At 40.3% G+C, this 17,646-nt stretch overlaps 1 protein-coding gene across 1 annotated transcript; it reads right to left on the reverse strand.

Moving 5' to 3' along the window:
• Positions 1 to 15,393: 15,393 nt before the first annotated feature.
• Positions 15,394 to 16,332, reverse strand: LOC101838796 (olfactory receptor 13). The gene has a single exon (XM_005083095.2). It carries the CDS (start codon positions 16,330 to 16,332, stop codon positions 15,394 to 15,396), a length of 939 nt encoding a protein of 312 aa, XP_005083152.1.
• Positions 16,333 to 17,646: the final 1,314 nt, after the last annotated feature.

Raw genomic sequence — 17,646 nt, forward strand, 5'->3', positions numbered from 1 at the left:
CTACAATATTTCGGGAAAACATTTTTTTGCTTTGTGGTATGTAAGATGTGTTTTCCATGCTTAGAAATAAGTTAGGTGACTCAGCAACATGTAGCAGGATCACACGTGTATATAGCTGATTGGATTCCAGAATATCTCGAGAAGAGTTTGATAATCATACTACTTTGATACTACCTATGTGTATAAATACAGCAGAAAAATAGTATTTACTCTGAGTAAAAATTTCTATTTCATAATCCATTTTAAACCCTGAGTAAGCTTTTAAAGAAATTGGAGTTAATATTTTTTAAATTAAATTAGAAATCATGGCCATTACAGATCTACACATTGTGTTTCTACTTTGGGGGTTATTGTGTCTCTTTGTAGCCCAGGCTGGACTCAAAAGCCGTAGTAACCCTTCCCTGCTCAGCTTCCTGTTTGTGAATGTGAACTCCCATGCTCATCTGTCTCTGTGATTCAGCTATTTTTTTAAAGATTTTCGCACACGCATATATCTGTGTCTGTGGCCCTGGATTAAGGTGCCTGTGAAGGCCAAGGAAACACCGGATGGTGCTTGAGCTGAAGTTACAGGTGTCTGTGAGCTGCCTGACTTGGGTGCTGGATCTGAGCTGTGGTCTTTCGCAAGAGCACTGTGTGTGGTTTAAACACCAAGAGCACTTTTAAAGTAGAGCCATCTCTCCTGCTCAGTTGTGTCTTGAGACTGCTGATCCAGTCCCCACCACAGAAGGGGAGCGGGGAGAATGTTTGCTCACTTAAATGTCCTATTTCTTTCCAGTATTTAGTAAGACTTCTTTGGACCAGCAGGTAGATGGACCATTTGTCTGCACCCTCCTCATCCACTTTCTCCTGATGTTCTGAAGGGGTAGGCAGTGGTCTGAGAAATCTCTCTCTCTCTCTCTCTCTCTCTCTCTCTCTCTCTCTCTCTCTCTCTCTCTCTCTCTCTCTCTCTCTCTCTCTCTCTCTCTCTCTGGGTCACAAGAAAGGGGTTTTAAGCTATGATGGAGCCATACCAAGTTCTTAATTTCATTTTCTTTGATGGTAAGTGATTTAGGGAGAGGGACTGTTGTTTCATTCTCTTAGGTAATAGAATAAAAGGAAACCTATGCCAAGAGGAATATTTCTGGGAAATAGTTTCCTTTCTGAAAGAGGAGAAAATCAAGGAGGGAGAAAGAACATGATTTTGGCTCTTTGTCATTTTTAACATAATATATATATATGTGTGTATATATATGAAAAATTATTTCACTGCAAGAGTCTTATTAGTTTTTTGAGAATTTCTTACAATGCATTTTGATCATGTTTTCCACATTCTCTACTCCTCCCAGATCCATTCCCTCTTCCCTACCCACCCAAATTTATGTACTATTTTCTTTTTTGACCCACCAAGTACAGTTTGTACTGTTCATATATGCTTGGATGTGTGTTCTTGACTGTTGGGTGGTCAACCCACCATGGACTGCATTCTTTTTTGTTGTTGTTTTTAAACATTTTTTATATATTTAAATTAGAAACAAGCTTGCTTCACATGTCAGTCCCAGCTCCCTCTCCTCCCTTCCACACCCGATCCCCCTACAAGACCCCCCAGTCCCCCACCCAATCTCCACTCTATTCCCCAGGGAGCATAAAGCCCTTCATCAGGAATCTCTAGAGTCTGTCTTTTCATTCTGGGGAGAGCCCAGGCCCTCCCCCAAGTGTCCAGATTGCGAGAGCATCCCTCATTGTGGGATGGGCACCCAAAGTCCATTTGTGTGCCAGGGATAAATACTGATCTATTACCCAAGATCCCATACATTGCTGAGGTTTCCTCATTGACACCCATGCTCAAGGGGTCTGGGTCAGTCCCATGCTTGTCTCTCAGCCATCATTCTGGGGTCCAAGAGCTCCTGCTAGTCAGGTCAGCTATCTCTGTAGGTTTCACCAGCCCAGTCTTAACTACTTTGCTCATCACTCCTCCCTCTCTGTCACTGGGTTCCAGGAGTTCAGTTCAGTGTTTAGCTGTGGGTATCTGCCTCTGCTTCTATCTGTCACTGGCTGGAGGTTCTAGGATGGTATATAGGATAGTCTTCAAACTCATTATCAGGGAGGGATATTCACTATTGCTTAGTTTGCCAGTTGGTGTCATTCTTGTATACCTCTGGAAATCTCACTAGTGCCAGATCTCCCCTCAAACCTAGAATGACTCCCTCTATTATGGTATCTCTTTTCCTGGTCTCCTCTGTTCTTCCCCTAGCTCAACCTTCCTGCTCCCCCATGTCCTCCTCTCCCCTCCTCTTCTCCCCCTCTCTTTTTTCCTGGCTCCCTCTCCCCCTCACATGCTCCCAATCTTCTCAGGAGATCTTGCTTGATTCCACCTTCTCTGTGGTACCATGCATATATATCTTAGGGTTCTCTCTGCTTCCCAGACTCTCTGGCGATGGGATTGTAAGCTGGCACTCCCCTGTTTCATGCCTAAAATCCATATGTGAGTGAGTACATACCATGTTTCTCCTTTTGTGACTGGGTTATCTCAGGATGGTTTCTTCTAGTGCTTTCCATTTGCCTGCAAATTTCAAGATTCCATTGTTTTTTCTTTTTTCTGATGAGTAGTACTCCATTGTCTAAATGTACCATATTTTCTCTATCCACTCTTCAGTTGTGGGGCATCTAGGTTGCTTCCAGGTTCTGGCTGTTGCAAATAGTGCTGCTATAAACATAGTGGAACAGACGTCCTTGCTTTACGAATGTGCATCTTTTGGTTATATGCCTAAGAGTGGAATTGCTGGGTCTTGTGGTAGACTGATTCCCATTTTCCTGAGGAATCTCCATACTGATCTCCATAGTGGCTGTAGGAGTTGGCACTCCCACCAGCAGTGAAAGAGTGTTCCCCTCTCTCCACATCCTCTCCAGCATAAACTGTCATTGGTGTTTTTGATTTTAGCCATTCTGACTGGAGTGAGATGGAATCTCAGAGTTGTTTTGATTTGCATTTCCCTGATTGCTAGGGATGTTGAGCACTTTCTCAAGTGTTTCTCAGCCATTTTAGTCTCTTCTACTGAGAATTCTCTATTTAGTTCTGTAGACCACTTTTTAATTGGATCCTTTGGTGCTTTGGAGCCTTGCTTCTTGAGTTCTTTGAGATTTTTGAGATCAGCCCTCTGTTAGACGTGGGGTTAGTGAATATCTTTTCCCATTCTGTGGGCTGCCTTTTTGTCTTGTCGACTGTGTCCTTTGCCTTGCAGAAATTTCTCAGTTTCAGGAGGTCCCATTTATTAATTGTCGATCTCAGTGTCTGTGCTACTGATGATACGTTCAGGAAGAGGTCTCCTGTACCGATTTGTTCAAGGGTGCCCCCCAGTTTCTTTTCTAAGAGGTTCAGTTTATGGCTTTATGTTGAGGTCTTTAATCCATTTGGACTTATGTTTTGTGCATGATGATAGACATGGATCTATCTGCAGTTTTCTACATACCAGCATCCAGTTATGACAGCACCATATGTTGAAGATGACTTCTTTTTTCCATTGTATGATTTTAGCTTCTTTGTCAAACACCAAGTGTTTATACGTGTGTGGGTTAATATCGGGATTTTCAATTTGATTCCATTGGTCTACGTGTCTATTTTTGTGAAAATGCCAAGCTGTTTCCAGGACTATAGCTCTATAATAGAGCTTGAAGTCAGGGGTGGCAATGCCTCCGGACGTTGCTTTGTTGAACAAGGTTGTTTTGGCTATCCTGGGTCTGTTGTTTTCCATATAAATTTGAGAATGGTTCTTTGAAGGTCTGAATTCTTAAAGAGACTCTGCCTCTTCCAGCAGCTAGACAATGACTTACACAAAAGAAGACAATATACTGGGTATTTTCTTTATAGTGGGCTTGAACATCAGAAAACTCACAGAGACAGGAGGTTAGGGCCAGAGTGCACATTCTGACACAGGCTGGAGGAAAAGGAAGACCCAGGTGTTCTTCCCGTTTCTAGATTGTGGTGGGATGCAGATACACTGGCAAGTTCTTCACCCCAGGGCTTTACACTGAGCTCTCTAAACTAGGCCCTTCCCCAGAGGTATACCTGTGCAGGTCCAGGCAGCAAAGCACAATGCATTTTCCTGCCACTCTATGCATTCCTTAACACTGGTATAACATTGTCCCCTTTCCTGTTGGGGTAGCCTCTTCCTTCCATCCCTGTCAAGGTTGAGCTTTCATGGGTGACAAATATGCCCCCATGGAGCTTGTTATGGCATCAATCACAGGGCTGTGTCTCCCTTGGGATGCTGCGAACTTGGCTTGATGAAAAGTCTAATTAAGACATCAATTATCAAAAGTTTCCATTTCACATATATCCATTCTTATTCAAAGATCAGGAAGATTGAATCTTATTTCTTCCTTTGTGGCTTTCTCTTCTGGTCTGAGAACATTCCCAACTTGTTCTATTTTAAAGACATCTTTTCTGCCTTCTTCCCCAGATTTATATATATGCAGCTTTATGGTACATGGTTGAATTTGTCTGTTCTAAGCATTTCAATGTTAGATCACAATTACATGCAAAAAAACCAGCAACAACGTCTGAGACCATTTTTGATTCACGGTTGTTCACATCAGTTGAATTCCTTATTAATTGAAGATTGGGGCCAAGGTGGTGGCTCAGCAGGCAAAGGAACTTTGTGCCAGACCTCATGATTTACATTCAGTGCTTAGACTCAAATTGCAGAAAAGAGATTACCAAAGTTGTCCTCTAACTTCATGAGTATGCAATAGCATGCACGTGCGTGCGCGTACACACACACACACAAATATATGTAATAAAAATTTTAAAAAGAAAATTATGCTACAACAAGCTCTATACACACATATTTGAAGTTCAGGATCTGTCTATTATCTGTCTAGTTATCTATCTGTCTAACATCTGTCAGCTACCGATCTATAAATCCATCTATAGTCTCTCATCTGTCTGTCTGTCTGTCTATCTATCTATCTATCCATCTATATATATCTAATTCTTCTTCTTCTCCTTCTTCTTTATCATCATCTATTGACCTACCTATCTGTTCACCTATCTTGGAGACAGAGGTTATGACAAACAGATATGATTTTCAAGACTGAGACACTGGGGACATGGAGAACTAATTCTGTATTTCTTGTCTTCAGAGTCAGCCCAAAAGCTGAAGAAGACCCATGTCTTAACTCCAAGTACATCAGGCAAAATAATTGCAACCTCTTCTGCCATAGTCTCGCCAGGGTAGGACTGGGAGAAGCTCACTCATATTGTAGTCTGGTTTATTCAGTCTACTAATTCAATTAGGAATCTCATAGGGACACATCTTCACCAGTACCCTCTGAATAGCTAGTTCTCTAGCACAATTTAGCCAAGTCAAATTGATGCATAAAATTACTCTTTACATCTGAAAATCCACTGGCTGTAAACACACACGTTTACTTTTAGTGTTTCATTTCCTTACCATTGAAATTTACACCTGGTCTGTGACAGTATCATAGAGTCTAGATTACTGTGTTTTTGTGCTAAGGTTTTTAAATTTTTTTTATTTATTTAATTTTAGAAACACTCTTATTTATATATTCATCCTCCCATTCCCTCGCCCTCCCATCCTCCCATGCTTCCCTGAGACCTCCCAACCCACCCCCCACCCACTCCCCAGGGACAGTGAGACTCTCCAGGGGGATCATCAAAGTCCATCACATCATTTGGGGGAGGGCCCAGACCCTGCTTTCTGTATCTGGGCTGCAATAGCATCCCTCTATAGGGAATGGGCTCCCAAAATCCATGTGTGACCTAGGAATAAACACTGGCTCCACTGTTAGAGGTCACATAGACTGCCTTGACCTCCTAGCTGGCACCCACATTCAGAGGGCCTGGTTTGGTACGATGCTGGTTCCCCTACTTTACAACTAGGGTCTCCATGCTCTCATTAGGTCAGGTCAACTGTTTCTGTGGGTATCTCCAATTCTGTATTGGTTCATTTGCTCATCTGTACTAAGTTTTAAAAACAGAAAATGGAACTCTTTAAAACTGTTTATTTTTCAAGGTATTTTAGCTCTTCTTGGTTGGTTGCATGTCCATATTAATTTAAATAGCATGTAAATACAAAGCTGCTCAGTCTGGTTTGTGTGTGTGTGTGTGTGTGTGTGTGTGTGTGTGTGTGTGTGTGTGTGTAAAGGTATAATTAAAGAAAAAGAAGCCAAAGGTTATGAGTTAGAGAGAAAGAAAACAAGTGGGCTTACATAGGAGGGGATGGAAGGAGGAAAGGTGAAGGAGGATATTATGTGATTACATTTTAATAAAAAAAAAACCTCATTGCGACTGGAGAGATGCTCGGTTGTTAAGAACAGTGACTGGTTTTCCAGTGGTCCTGAATCCAGTTTACAGCAACCACATGTTGGCTCACAACTCTGTGCTGGCATGCAGAGTATGCATACATAAGCTGTAAGAAAATAAAAATTTAAAAAACCCACATTGTGCCAGATTCTGTGAAAACAAAAAAGAGAAACTTGGAGGGGAACTATGCTCAGTCTTTCAATAAAATCTCACAGTATTAAGTTTTCAATAATGACAAGCCTTCCAGCTGGTCAGTATGGGCTGTCCTCTCATCCATTCATTTAGACCATCTTTTATTTCCTTTAGTGATGTTTCATTGTTCACGGTTTGTGTCTTGAACTTTATCCTTTTTCATGATGTTATAAAAACAATTACTTTGCGTCTGCACATTCTTCATTGCTAATTGTGAGACATATAGTTAATTTTATGTTTTGTTAGTTTATCTCATACTCATAGCTGTGATTGTGTCTGTATTTGCTAAGATATTCCCCTAGAAAGATTACATCAGTTATCCACTTTCCAACTTCAATGTCTTTTACTTCTTGTTCTTGCCCAGTTACTTTAGCTATGCACTTATCATACAACAGTGGATCAAGGTAGTGGGGATAGGCATATGCATATATTCCTATTTTTAAAATGTATTCATTTATTTTTGTAAAATGTATTTATTTTACTATTTTAAATTAAAATTGAATTGCATCACTTTCCCTCCTCTCCCCTTTTGCCTCCCAGCTACCCTCCTATGAGGCTTCCCATGTCCTCCCCCTCTCATAAGTTGCTTCCTTCCTTTCTTCCTTTCCTTCTTCCTTCTTTCCTTCCTTCCTTTCTTTCTTTCCTTCTTCCTTCCTTCCTTCCTTCCTTCCTTTCTTTCCTTCTTCCTTCCTTTCTTCCTTTCCTTCTTCCTTCCTTCCTTCCTTCCTTTCTTTCTTTTTTTGAGACAGGATTTCTCTTTAGGTTTGGAGCCTGTCCAGGAGCTCACTATTTAGACCTGCCTCAAACTCATAGATATTACCTGTCTTTGCTTCCTGAGTCCTGGAATTAAAGGTCTGTGCCATCAAGACCCAGCCATCCCCACTCTCAAGTTGAATGCTTCTTTTTCTTTGATTGTTATTGTTACATGGGGAGACAGAGAATTAGCCTCTCCCAGGGCTGAACCCCTTATGGTTGTCCAATGCAGAGCAGTCATCCCTGAATCCTCATTCCTTTCTGTATTGGAAACCATTTTGTTTATTAATGATGATGCTAACCATGGGCTATTCCCCACTGACCCTTGAAAGATATCTGGTTACCTTCTGCTTTACTTAAAAGTCTTTATTTTATCAAGTGGTTTTATTTGATACATTGAAATGATTGCACAGATTTTGTTCTTTGTATTTTAATATAGACTATTATGTACATTGACATTTGGATCTTAAACCACTATCAGATTCTTGGGATACTTACCATTTAGTTATAATGTAAAAACCTTCAGTTATCTTTTCTTGTGGTATCTTCTCACTTTCGTTTTGAAATGGCTGTAATACTGACCTCATAAAATAAGCTGGGAAATGTTTTGGCCTTTTTAAAAACATATTTTGGAAATTTATAAAGAATTTTGTGTTTTCTCTTTTAAGTAACTGAGTCTTCTCATCAGTGAAGCCATAAAGCTCTCGAGTTTTCTTTCTTGAAAGACTGAACATTGCAATTCAATTCTTTTGCTTGTTGCGGACTGTCAAAATCTGCCTGGCTAGCTTTCATACTTTATATATTTATAAGAATTTGTGAATTTCCCTCAAGCCATCTATTGGTCATCATTGCTGGTGGCCATTCATTTCTATTATGGATGTATGTGCTGCCTCTTTATTTCCTTCTGTTAGCAGACTGAGTCTTTTCTTGATTTTTATTATATCTCAATCTTGCCTATCTACAAATAGATGTCTCTTTCTAAAGATCAAACAATTTTACTGTTCTTATTGATTTATTTTATGAATTATGTGTACTTGTCCTAACATCATCAAATCTGTACACTGTTATCACTTTCCCTGTTTCATTCATTAGCTTAACAAACTGTATGTATGTTAATTTATTAGAATTATTTTTACATTTGCAAGATTTAACAGTTTGTTAAGCAAGAAGATGATGTCAGTTATGTGTGTGTGTATACCTAAGCTCATAATGGATGTGCCTTAATTGTGTCAACTTATAAATTCTAATTCAGCCATGAATCTTCATATAATAACTACAGTGAATAAAGATGAATGACAACCAGATTAGCACCATTAATGGCGTGAAGAAACTAAGAGAAAAGACTCAAGAGAATACCTACAAAGAACTCAACGTGAATTTTCAGCAAGCATTATACCACAATGGAGGAAACTTCACAAACTTCCCAGTAAAATCAGGAACAAGACAAATAATCCATTTTTCTCAGTTATTTTTCAGTATAATTCTTGAAGTCTTAGATACAGAAATAAGACAAATGCAGGGACAAAGTGACACAAATATGAAAGACAGAAGTAGAGGTATCCATATTTGTAGATGCTTTGGTTCTATATCCGAGATTCTAACGACTTCACAAAAATACTCTTAGAACTGATAAAAATCTTTCAACAAAGAAGCAAGATACAAAATCAGCATACAAAATGAATAGCCTTTCTATAAACTAACAACAAAGATTCTGAGAAGGAAATGAAGAAAATCTTTCCGTTTTTAACAGTGACCTAAGAATTTAATGCAGTCCATATCAACGTTCTGATAACGATTCCACAAAAATGCAAAAAGTCCAATATTTTATAGAAGCATCAAAAATCCATGAACAGCCAAAGAAATCTTAACAACAACAGCAACAACAACAGCAAAACAATGCATGGAAAATCAGCGTGCTTGATTTCATTATCCTACAAAGCCATGGTAAGAAAATCAGCGTGCTACTAATAAAATAAGGGCAGGGCATGTAGAGCAATGAAGTAGGAGGGGCGTGGCTCTATGTTGTTGCTATGGTTTTGGGGAGGTGTTTGTTGCCGTATTGGGTTTTTGTTTGTTGAGAAATAGCTTAAAGTTGGGTGGGCAGGGAGAGGGAGAGGATCTGGAAGGATTTGGGTGAGGGGAAGAATATGATACAAATATGTTTAAATTTAAAGATTACTTTAAGTAATAAAGATACAATAATGAAGACTAAAAATCAATCTGTCATATGACCCAGTTATACACTTGTGGGTATTTACTTGAAAGGCTCTAAGTCAGAATATCATAAAGATCCTTGCACATCAGTACTTATTACAGAGCTATTCAAGACAGTAATGTTATTGAAGTATGAAAGACGTAGAGTATATGAACAATGAAATTTATTTTAGTCATAAAGAAGAATGTAATTATGTCATTTGTAGCAAACTAGCTGGAACTGGAATCAGATTAAATAAAATAAGTCAGACTTGGAAAGACAAATATTATATATTGTGGCTAGGGATTATCTATCTATATATATACAAAATAATGTACTTAATATGATATTATGGTAGAGAAAATGAAATTAATGGGATGGTGCAGAGAAATGAAAGGAGATACTAGAAGACTATGGGAAGAACACAGACATAGTTCGTTATATGCTTGTGTGAAAATGTCCTTTTGAAACCCAGTCATGTGTACGGCATGTCTATGTCAATTTCAGAACAAGGACCCAAAATATTTGGGATCATTCTTTTCTACACACTGTAAGAAATTATAAAACTGAAGCATATGCACAAGTCAATGTTCAGTTATGAGAAAATGGATGGCCCAGTGTTATGGCCTTGTGAAAAAGAACATATAAGATGGGCCTCACATTGGAGCAGGCTTTATCCTGGGATATATTTTATTCAGACAACAGTCAGAAAGAGACATCAAGGGGAGAGCAGTAATCTTTCTGAGCATGATAAAAAACAGATGTGCTTTAGGACCAGGGAGGAAGCTGGGGCTTTGGAACAGGGCGATGAAGATGATTACACAGCACAAGAGGAGCCTCTAATGCTTTCTCTAGTCTTTCCCTTTTGTCTGTACCTATTTTGGGGTTGCCAAGACTCCTGAAGAGACAGACAACAACAGTGTTTATGGTGCTGGAATCTGAGCGGTTTCTCAGTAAGGCTGAGATGTGATGGTATTACTTCTTCGGTGTGCTGGGAGAATTGGAAATGCAATTATGTTGCGTGCTGGGAGGGGAAATTTAGTATGAACACACTCCACAAATAAAATCCACATGCTACATAAATGAACAATCTGCTTCATCTATAATTGTATGCAATTATGAAAATAAAACTTCATCTATCTGAACCACTAAAATAGAAAACCTCTATATTTTAACATTAAAAAGTGTGAAATTGTGAAAGATCTGACCCATAGTCAAGAATGAAAAGAATCAGCATAAGCTAAATGCACTAGTATGGTTAAGACTCCAAACAAAAACTTCAACCTAGGCATGACTGATATGGTAGGTAAAATGGATGGATGTAGCATTTTGATAAAGCCCTAAAGTCTATAAAATAATTAAATGGTTCTGTAAGGCAGCAACACATGAAATTTGAATTTAATAAACATTGGTTTATTTAAAGGCAGAACACAGTCTCCAGAAAATAAGATCATTAACTCAAAAACTAACAATAGAAATGTTTCAAATAAAAGAGTAAGACCAAAACAATGTTGGGTGATTATGAAACATAGATGGTTCAGGTAAAAAAGTCTAGCAAATGTCTAAGTGGAAGAGAAAATATCAAAACAAGTGGAGTAGGGCTTTGTCTGTGGATCTAAAAAGATGCTACAGTAACTCTGTGTTCCCAAGGTTTCCACAAATCAGAAGCAAGACAAACAGAAAAGAAAACGAGCACGGTTCTATCATGAGGGCATCACAACTACACACGCCCATCAGGAATACATCCTTTAGCCAGATGAAATCTGCTTTAGTGTGTGTTTGCATTACAAATTATAATGTTGCGTTCAGCTCAGTACTGAGCTGAACTCAAGAAAACCAGTAACAGAGAGGGAGAACTGATGACCAAAGGGATTAAGACTGGGCTGGTTTAACCCCCCAGAAACAGCTGACTAGACAAAGGTTAACTCTTGAATCCCAGGCATCAGCCTGGGAATCCAGCATGGGACTGATCAAGACCCCCTGAATGTGGGTGTCAGTGAGGAGGCCTAGGTAATCTATTGAGCCTTGGGCAGCAGATCAGTACCCATCCCAAGTATGCACACGGACTTTGGACTCCCATCCAACAATGTGAGGTGCACTCTCACCCTGAACTCTTGGGGAAGGGTCTAGGCCCTGCCCTATATGAAATGACAGACTATGGACACCCCCATGGAGGGCCTCACCCTCCCTGGGGAAATGAGGGGATAATGGGGGGATTGGGGGGAGGGCACGGGAGGAGGGGAGGAAAAGGGAGAGGTACCTGGAACTGACTTGTGAAGCAACCTTGTCTTATCTAAATTTAAACTGAAAAATAAATAAAAAAATAAAACCACTTACTTAGCAAAAAAAAACCCAAATTATAATGTTGCAGTTGTTTTAATTTTGTGTTTTCTTGTCTCCTACTCCTCTTCCCTACCCCTCCTTCTTCCATCCCTTCTCTCTTTTTTTTAATGTCTTAACACTTCTTTGTTTTTCTGGGCGGTGGTAGCATATGCCTTGCCTTTAATCCCAGCATTCAGGACGTGGAGGCAGGTGGATCTCTGAGAGTTCTAGGCCAGCCCATAGAGCGAGTTACGTCACAGTCAGGGCTACACAGAGATACCCTGTCTCAAAACAAAACTGAACAAAAACAAACAAACACTTCTTTGTTTCATCTTAAATATGATTTTAAATAACACTCCTGCTGTCAGCTCATTCTATTATAGAATAATTCTACTGTCTTCCAAATTCCTTAGTAATAATCAAATGCGAGGCATTCTTCTTGTTATTCATTCCTAGTGTCTAAGGGTGGAGATCTTTGTATTATGAGGCATCTTTGACTCCGATTTCAATCTTTCCATAATTGAAAGTTTTGTAACAAAGGTATCTGGCATCTTCACAACCAGTGATTGTTGAGAATTGGTAAAGACCCAAAGAGACTATATCTGTTAACATAGCTTATTTTGCTTTAAAAATGTCCTGCACTCAAATTTGTTCACTTGCTTAAAATTTTAACCTAGTATTTATATTAAGAAGGTACTTTGCCTTGATGTAGTTTCCACTAGCAAATCATAGAGGTAGCATTCCCACACTTGTGTGAAACAAGGAAAAGAAAGGTAATCAGGGAAACAGAAGAGACAATTCTAATCTCTACTTATTCCTGTAGACAGAGGGTGGGACCCTAAATCTGAATGACTGTAGAGTGAAGCTACATCACTACTACCTTTGTTCATAAATAAGTCCCACGCTACAAAGTTCAATTTAGAATAATAGATTCATAGGTTAAAAAGAGCCAACTCTGTACTCCATTGCTCACTTGTTCATAGCTAAGTAGAACCCAAAAGGATCTTGCGTCCCATCACCTAGCATTTTTATTGCTTTCTGATCTGTGGATGTCTTTTGGCCCCTTCACATGAGTCTCAGTCAAGTTGATGGTCATGATGGCGATGTATATGTTACCACCAGTGTAAGGTAATTAACACCCAATGCAGTGAGGAGTACCTTTTGGTCAATGGATGACAATAACCACCTAATAAATTATGCTCTCTAGCTGTGTCTGGGTGGACATTTCTGCACGAAATATTTGACAAGATCTCCCAAAGACAATTCCATGCAAGAAACAACCTATTATTTTTCACAGTGAGTCGGGCTACTGTTAGTGAATCTCGCTTGAACATTTTCTCTCCACTCTCTTGTCCCACTCTTGCTTTTCCTCATTGCTAATACAATTTTCTTGTAGAGGCCTTTATATCTGGCTCACTTTGGCTTAGAGAAGATATAGGCTAATAGGGTCTAAACAGAAGTGGTAGAGAAAAGGCAGGCCACTTTGGAAGAGTGGAAAGTTTGTCACCAAATTCCAGTGAAGTATGAGGGAAAGGAAGACAGATTAGAAAAAAAACCCTGGGTGGCACATGCTAGGTTTCTCATGCTTTTAAATGACAGAGGGTTGCTATAAATAGTGACAACTGATTTGAAGGCATAGGAAATGTGTCCCCCCCCCCATTCCCTAGTTATATTTCTGACGAGGGACCATTGGGAAAAGAAGCCACTTCACAAAAGCCATCAGGGACACATAGGAACGCTTTTGGTTATGTTGGAGTGCCTGGGACAGCTTTCCTAGCTCCTTACTACCTCCGTGTTTTCTGAAAGGAAATTAGACATCGGCTCCAGGTGGCAGTGTTCAGAGAATATGCCAGAAAATCAAGGCAGCACCTTCAAAGGAAATGGCTATGTTTGCAATTGGAATAGAAGAGCCTTGTGCGTGAGAACAGGGGTTCACAGCATCACTTAGGGGTGTGGGGAGGCTGACACAACAAAGGAGCAATTGATATAAAGTATAATTAAAGAATACACTTGCAGCTGCTGCACGTTCTAGCATAGAAGATTAGACAGGTCCTAGAATAGACTCAGAGATATCAAAGTTAGCATAAAATGCCTTGTCCTCACCCAAATCAAATATACCTTCTAGGGAAATCAATACAGGCATCAGAACAAAGTTAGATTAAAAAGAGGCTTATAGCTACAGGCATACCTCAGTGGTAGAATGTTGGCCTGACATACCTGACACACACAAGGCCCAGGTTTATTCTCTAGGCTTATTATATCAAACAAGGCTAAGATACTGCCAACCAAGGTTAAAATATTGTCAACCTGAATGTTTAAAATCCCCTTTACTCCCATGCACAATTTAATAACTTAAACTTCATTTTCCCTGGCACCCCGATTTTTGTTGCCGTTCATTAAGAAGGTAGAATCAATCGTGAAGGAACAAGTGCATGCCTTATTCTTGTCTGTTCTGCTCGGAAGCACGTGAGATGGGCTAATGAGACAGTTGTAGGTCCATGAGCATTAATACAAATAGCACCCTTATGAGACTGCAAAACCAGCTGGGTAGAAGCAGTATTCAGCTCATTATTGCATTACCAATCCACACTCAGTATGAGGCTGTTTCAGCTCACGAGTAAATGATAACAGTTTCATAGCCAGACAGTTTTGCATTCATAGTAAAGAAGATCCAAGTCTGGGGAGTCCATTACCTACTACATCCTTAGCTGCTTACCCAAAATTAGTGATATCAGATGCCTTCAGAAAGATGCGTATAACAGCATTTACAAAACAACGACTTATTACAGCTTACATTGTAGATAGTTCCAACATCTCCCCCCAAATTGAGTCAGTATGTTGTGATGTTTTCATAGAACATAACGGAGATAAACAAACTATACCTTCTTACCCACTATGGACAAATCCGACAAACAGAACAATGATTGAGAGAAGGCATATTAAAACAATGGACACCGTGAGGGACTATTTTCCATTCATATCAACTCCACACATTAAAAGTGGCTACTAAAAGTCAAAGTTATTGTTGTTCACGTTGTGAGAAAAGGCGGGGCCCACTACTTGGGAGAGGATATGGTGAGATGTTTTGTGCATCATCTGGAGGATTGCTCGCATAAGCTATTGGCCTGTATGTTTGGCTTACTTTTGCTCCTCCAACTTGCGAAGCTAGAGAAGACGAAACACGAGAGACCTGGGGGCAGCCTGAACCACCCAGCACTGCAGCTGGCACCATCGGAACCTTGACCCTGTACCCACCAGGAGAGGCCCCAGTTGCACTCACTGGAAGAAGAGATGGGAAGAAGACGGTATATAAGAACGCATTCAACAACATAAAGAGCAGTAGGACACCACCAGAGTCTACGGGTTCTACACCAGCAACACCTGAACATCCCAATGCAGATGAAGCAGAAGAAAATGACCTTAAAACAGCTTTATGAAGATGGTAGAGTCCCTTAAAGAGGAAATGAGATAATCCCTTAAAGATATGGAAGAAAAAACACATGGAGGTTCTTGGAAGATGGGAGAAGGCTCTTGCAAGAAAATTGAAAGGATCCCTTTGAACAAAGTTACATGTTCTGCTCAATACTGATGGAAAGTAATTCTAAGGTCTTTGCAAGGTCTTTATTCTTTAGTGCTCTCGAGAGGTATCCTCCTTTCTGAGAATCCTCTTCAGAGCACTTTTGACATCTTTGTTCCTCAAACTATAGATCAGTGGGTTGAGCATAGGATTGAAAAGGCTATGGAATAGCAAGAGATATTTCTTCTGCTCATTGGGGTTCCCTTGTTGAGGCCCAATGTACATGGCAATGGCTGTGCCGTAAAAGAGTCCAACGACGCAGAGATGGGAGGAGCAGGTGGAGAAGGCTTTCTGGCGCCCCTGGCGTGACTGGATCTTCAGGATGGCACACAGAATATGAGCATAAGAGATCACAATGGAAGAAAATGGTCCTACAAGCACAGATACAGCGCCAGCCAAAACCATGACCTCATTGATGTGGGTGTCTGCACAGGCAAGTTTGAGAACGGCTATGATTTCACAAAAAAAGTGATTTACCTTTTGAGATCCACAGAAGGACAAAGGTAACAGTAATACTAGATGGACTAGGGCCAAGAGGACTCCTAAAACCCAGGAAGTCACCACCAAGATAATGCAAATTCTCCAGTTCATGATGGTAGTGTATCGGAGTGGGTGGCAGATGGCCGCATACCGATCGTAGGACATCACCACTAGGAGGAGGCATTCTGTGTGTGCGAATGTCAGAAAGAGAAAGGTCTGTGTCATGCAGCCAGCAAAGGAGATGGGCCTGGCTGGATCTAGAAGGTTCACCAGCATCTGGGGCACTGTGTTGCAGGCATAGGCGATGTCCACGATGGCGAGGTGGGACAAGAAGAAGTACATTGGAGTCTGGAGTCTGGAGTCCAGGCAGATAAGGCCCACGATGGTCCCATTCCCCAGGAGGGTGAAGGCATAGAACAAGGTGAAGAGGGCAAAGAGGAGCGTCTGCATCCTCGGGCCGAGTGGGAATCCCAGGAGGATGAACTGCGTAACCGAGGTTTGATTTCCCATTTCCCTGTGAAGGAGACAAGGAACCTCACCAAGTTTGAACAGTGTAAATGTTTGAGGTAGGAAATTAAATGTTGCACCGGTGCATAACACCCATTGAGTGTTTTTCAACTAACCTGGCCTCATAGAGGCTCACAGGGACTGAACCAACACCCAGGGAACCTGTATGGGACAGACCTAGGTAGGCACTCTGCATAGATGCTATAGGTTTCTAAACTTGGTCTTCTGTGTGATTCCTAACAGTGGGAAGAAGGGTTGTCTCTGGCTATGTTGCCTGCTTTTGGGACATTTCCCTTCTACTAGATTGCCTCATCCAACTCAATAGAAGAGGAGGTGTCTACTGTCACTGCAACTTGATATACCATGGCTGGTTGATATCCATGGAAGACCCACCCTTTTCTGAAGAGAAACAGAGGAGGAGGAGTGGAGGGTAAGAAGGGAAGTTGGGGAAAAGGACTAGGAGGAGAGGGAGGGGGAAACATTGGTCAGAACATAAAAGCAAAGATAAATAAATAAAAGTTCAAAGTGTAAAAAAGAGAAAATCCACCACAATATTCTTGACCTGCTCATCACTAACTAAAAGTTTTTGTATGTTCCAAATGAATCAGAAGGAAATGTGCATTTGTAAGCTAAATGCTGATATCATACTACATTTTTTCCAGCAAATGTTACTTTCATGTTCAAAGCGATTTTCATCAAAACATGTTCATAAGTTCCCATCATGGTGGTTGATATATGATTCAGTTGCAGCAGACAGGTGTGTACACGCGTGCTGTGTGAGGTCACTTTCATGCGGGATGGGGGTGCAGAGTGAGTGTGTCAGTGATGGAAGTATCAGATTTTCTTACAAAAAGTATCTTATAACTTTGATCTTCACTGGCATGTATTTCAGTACTAATAAGACACAAACAACAACTTCCCAATATAAACTTGAATGGACGTTTGTTAGAACTCTAGCTGAGTTTATGGTAAGACCATTGTCTTTTCCTTTTTGTCCCTACAGATGGTCACAGGGTTAGAGCAGAGTTGTCTTTGGGTCTGTTACAGTCTGTGCTTCACTTTATACATATATACATACCTCCATGCCAGCACTCAGAAAATCTGCCCTCACCCCACATCCTGCTTAAGGAACATCTATGTGGTACACACTCAAAATGAGCATAAGTACATGTATATATTTTCCAGAATCCTAGTATCACTCAGTGAACTTGTCATATTCTCTTCTATTCTGGACTACTCTATTCAGTTTCATTAGTAAGAATGCTATGTAAATAATTTAATGATTTTTTAAGCTTTCAATTAAAATGTTGATCTGAA

The sequence above is a fragment of the Mesocricetus auratus genome, unplaced genomic scaffold (assembly GCF_017639785.1).
Source record: "Mesocricetus auratus isolate SY011 unplaced genomic scaffold, BCM_Maur_2.0 Super-Scaffold_100694, whole genome shotgun sequence".
NCBI classification, from domain to species: Eukaryota; Metazoa; Chordata; class Mammalia; order Rodentia; family Cricetidae; genus Mesocricetus; species Mesocricetus auratus.